This window comes from Nansenia antarctica, assembly GCF_963989245.1.
Source record: "Nansenia antarctica genome assembly, chromosome: 2".
Taxonomy (NCBI): Eukaryota; Metazoa; Chordata; class Actinopteri; order Argentiniformes; family Microstomatidae; genus Nansenia; species Nansenia antarctica.
The window spans coordinates 88,343,211-88,348,210 of NC_137675.1; the positions used below are offsets into that span (position 1 = coordinate 88,343,211).

The 5,000-nt window shown below is 40.9% G+C and overlaps 1 protein-coding gene across 1 annotated transcript; it reads right to left on the reverse strand.

The window, feature by feature from the left end:
• Positions 1-1,665: 1,665 nt before the first annotated feature.
• LOC308150842 (nuclear factor 7, brain-like) lies at positions 1,666-4,438 on the reverse strand (the record flags this gene model as incomplete). Its single annotated transcript, XM_080523631.1, has 6 exons — positions 1,666-2,213; positions 2,875-2,993; positions 3,077-3,099; positions 3,199-3,429; positions 3,756-3,800; positions 4,256-4,438. The coding sequence occupies 6 exons, from the start codon at positions 4,436-4,438 to the stop codon at positions 1,666-1,668; spliced, it is 1,149 nt and encodes a 382-aa protein (XP_080379757.1).
• Between the last annotated feature and the right edge of the window lie 562 nt (positions 4,439-5,000).

Sequence of the window (5,000 nt, forward strand, 5' to 3'; positions counted from 1 at the left end):
ACCCCCTCCCCCCCCCCCTCCCTCCCCATCTCCCCCCCCTCCCCCCTCCCCCCTCCCTCCCTCCCCTCCCCTCCCTCCCTCTCCCTCCCTCCCCCCCTCCCCCCTCCTCACCAGTTCTATGTGTGTGAGCTGCTGTGCCAGGGTGTTTAACCTTTTCTGATCCAACGGATCCACAGGTGGGTCCGAAGTGATATAAAGAGCTTACCTCGATCAATTCTCTTCATCGATATCACATTTTTTTCACAACTTTGCATGCTATACGATGCCACCATTTTGTTTCCGAGACGGTAAACACGGCCGAAGTCACTTCCAGTTTTCTCCAACTGGAGAATGTGTCATGTCCGGTTTCAACGCCGAATTTCCATACCATTGGTCGGCCAACCCCAAAAAATCCTAAAAAAATAAAACTAATTAAAAAAAGTCTGATACATGAGAAAGGTCAAATGGCACAGATGGTGCCAAAATATCTCCAAATGGCCTAAACATATCCAAATTTGGTGTCCGCCTAAACATACCTGTACTAAAACAGGTACAAAGTTGCATTTGCTCACATTACTAGCATCGACTTTGGCACAAGTACTAATAAGACCCTGGAGTACTGATTCCTAGATGATTTGGGCTTATTCAGTCAGGTTTCCAAGGTGATATTCACTGTAAAAGCTGTTGTTTTTTTAGGCGGAGACTGAATTTGAGATTTTTTATAATGTTCTAGCTCTATTTACTCTGACACAGTAACATAGATTTTGATTCTGACACTTCTACAGCCACCCCACAGGTGTTAGCTTTCATTTGATAACAAGATCATTATGAAGGCCCTTGTGATTGTGGAGATATTCTATATTCACTGTGGGCATGTCATTTCGAGCTGAAAACCAGAAAAATGACGACAGTCACAGTCACGAGATTTACTTTACTTCATTTATAAATGTTACATATTGTGATTTTGATTTGATTTAGTTCAGATGAATAAAACTGCATTGTTAAAAGGTCTCAGCTGTGGTACCTGTACCAAGCTTTTGAAGAATCACGTTCTGCCCGTTAGATTTGGATTCTTACAAGTAACTGGACAAAGTAAGCAAAACAATAAACGGAATAAACAATAAACATTGTAAGAAATTAAAAAACATCTACGACTACCCTAAAACATTTCATTACAGGGTATCCTGTATAATATAAATGACAAATATGATGAATATATGTATATATAAAACTGCATTCTTAAACTGTCAAAAACAACAAAAAATAAATATCTTGGCTGTTTCTCCACAAAGCTTCAGAAGAATCTTTCTTTCATTCTGACCGTGATATTTGGATTCCTACAAGTAATTGGGCAAAGTTAGCAAAATATCATTGCTAAAGGGCTGTTTCTGTCCCATAGCAGTTCTCTACACAATATTTTCATATACATACGTGATTCTTATACCATAGTTCTCACACTGGTATCCCAAAACAACATTTTGTTGCGAGACAGCGGTGAAAGATTATTATTTTTAACTAACAATAAACAGAATAAACAATAGACATTGTCGTAAGAAATTAAAAACGTCCACAGTCATCAAACGCAATTATAGGATACAAATCAAACCATCAATCTCAGTATTTCATAATTATAGGAGAGAGCATACATGTGGCTCATGTTTTACAAACAGACACATACACTCCTCACTAGGATGACATCACGGCCAGGATCACCTCTGATTGGCAGATCTGTAGATCAGGGTGTTGAGCATCACCAGCTTCTTCAATAGAGAAGTATGGGAACAGTCTCTCAGTGAAGGTGTCTTCATGAGTATAGATGAGTGTCATGTCTTCTGGGTCGTAGAAGGACACCTCCCCCTTGTTGTAGTCCAGCTGTACTCTGATCCTCTGGGGTCTCCTCCTCAGAGTGATGGTCCTGCCCACTACATCTCTATACTTACCATCCCACTGTTTTATAGCCCAGATTCCATACTGTGGTGATGTTAGTACCTCCTCCTTTCTGTCATAGGACTCTTCAACCACACCCATGACCCATCTAGGATGGTCCCCCACCTCCACCTCCCAGCTGTGCTCTCCTGAGATGAACCCCTCAGAGCCCACAACATGTACATGCTTCATGAACCGTTCTGGGTTGTCAGGCAGCTGCTGCCTTGACCCTCTATTTCTCACACTGGTCAGCTCATCAGACAGATGGAGCCAGTGGCCTGCAGTGTTGGGGTCCAGAATCACAGGAGCTTCGAAACAAACACAGAGATATTCTACTAATTATTTGATGGGCTTTATTCCAGTACACACTAAGAATCTTGTATAACTGTAAAAATATTTAAAAATCTTCTTCCAGATAGTTAATAAAATGTGTCACGTTCTAATGCTTTGGTCCTCATATCAGGATCCGATGTAATGATCTTGTAATGACTTCTCTTTCGAAAAAAGTGAATACATTTCAGCGTTGTTGAAAATCAATGACACATCGCTAGTCAGCTAACACAGCTTGTTTTGTGAGCCTGCGAGCAATGTAAAGTAGTGTTGTAGTTAACTAGCTAGTGTTACGTCTGGACTTTTACGACAGTCTGGACTTTACTACAGTGCAGTGTTCTGTTTTGTGTTTTGACGACTTACGTTATGTGGTTAGCACGTTGTTCATTAAATTGAGTAAGCTCCGACTTGAGCTCCGAGGTTCAGTCTCCGTTATTAAACATAACAGCTAGCAGTGGGGATTACTCACCCAATCCATTGCGTTCCAGTATTTTGGCTTGACTAGCGAGTTTGTGTTGTGATTCTCAACAACGTTGAAACATAGTTCTGTGTTTCAAAATCAAAGCAGAACATTTGGATTGGTTGGCGATATGAGGTCCAAAGCATGAGAACGTGTCACAAATTGTCGTCAGTACTAACCATGCTTGACAATCCCCTGCATCTTCTCCCAGACTCTGAACTGCAGGTTGCCCAGGTGTTTGGCCACGTCTATCAGCGCTCCTGAAACCTTCTCTGGGTCTGGCAGTGTGAACTGGGCTCTGGAAGAACATTCAGGAGTCAGTGCTGCTGTGGGCTTGGGTTCAGAACCACAGAGAAGAGAGACCAGAGACAGATCACTTACCTTTCCATACTGGCCTTGAAGTTCTGGAGAGGAACAGAGGAGAAGTGTCATCAATGCTTGTGATGTCATCAATCAGTATTTGAATACAGTTACAATTGCTGTCTGAGAGAAGGCATCCTTACCTGCAGGAAGGAGATGTCTTTAGCTCTCAGCTCCCTCTCTAAGGCTGTGATTGTGTCTGAAAGTGATGACATCTGTCTGCTCAGTGCCTCAGTCTTCTCATTCATCATCTGACTCTTCTGCTCCTCTTCCTCCCTCAGTGCAGCTATCCCGTCCTCCTCTTCCTCTCGTAGAAACTGGTGAAGTTTCTCAAACCCCTCCTTAATCTGTCTCTCTGTGTGCTGGGCCTGGCTCTGGAGACAGCAAGGGGAACATATCTTATAATCACTGCAGTTTTACTATAATACATTAACTCTTTTTACCTTACCTTTTCTATTATTATTATTATTATTATTATTATTAATATTATTATTATTATTATTATTCAAAGTTTAGGTGAAATGTATGCAGCTCTCTTTATGATATTGAGTTGCAGATGCATGACTATCAGTTAGATGTCTACAGTATCCAATACTGAGCAGAACAAGAGAAGACCATATCACTGAATACAACACGTTGCATGACGTACCGTAATGTGTGTTGATGTTTCATCACAGGTTTGTTTAACTTTGTAAAATACCTTCAGCTTCTCCTGTAAGGGGTTCAGAGCTGTCTTGAGTTCCTCCTGGATTGAGACAAAACATTACTGAGGAGGTAGACACAGAGGCTGCGGTCCATCGTGACCAAAACCTCACCACACAAAAACAATTTCTTCCCGACTGCAGTTGGCCTCATTAACAAGGCCCGGGACCCTTGGATTCTGATTGAGATTCTGACTGGGAGATTTCTGGACTCATTTGACAGTATCTGTTTACCACAGTTCTATAGGAATCATTATCATAACCCTTATATAGTATAGTATAGAAACACATTCTCTCAGCACTGCCAAAACTACATTTCTTATTTCAGACAAAAAAGGATGAATCACAGTCAAATTAAAACAGAAACTAAAAATGATCATTCATTGTTATCAACAACCCTTTATCTTTTCACCCGGCATGTGCATAACATCAAGTGACATTGCTATCTATCTGTCACAGAATTTCAAATTATTTATTGAATAATTGTATTTATGTTTACCTTATGTTCCTGTGCAGCCTCGTCTACTGGGACACAGTCATGACCTCTATGTATCCTTGCGGTCTGACACATCACACAGACGAGCTGTTGATCCTCCCGACAGAAGAGCTTGAGTTCATCACCGTGCACACTGCACAGCATTTCAGGCCCTGACTCCTCTGGGAGTGTCACTATAGCACCCATGCCAGCCCCTCTTTTGCAAAAGCCTCTTGACAAAGTTCTCCTGCTTTTATACTTTAAACAACACTTCAATAAAATGTGAAGAAGCACTTGGAGAAAGCTTTTTTGACAGTAGTATTCTCTCCTAACGGTTTAGTCTTCTGTTCTTCCCTGTTGTAATCTTGACACTGCTGTGTTGTAAGTCTGATAGAGCACTCCCTTTAAAAACCCTGAGCTGCACTTTAACCTCATCAGAGAGAGAGAGAGAGATAGAGAGACAGAGAGAGAGAGAGATAGAGAGAGAGAGAGAGATAGAGAGAGAGAGTTCAGCATTGAGTAATCCCATCACTACAATCTTTAACCTTTCAATATCACAGTAGTTAGGGAATATTAGCAAGATTGTCTGACCATCTGTGAAAAAAAATATTACCAATAGCTTTTTTCACCAATGTGTTCATATTGGTTTCTAGTAACACCTCTCAAATGGAATATTTAGAATGTATGCAACATTCTTATAACATAGTACATTTTAAAATCAATTTTAGCAAGAATACTGGTCTGTTTCTTGCATTATGTCTAGTACTTC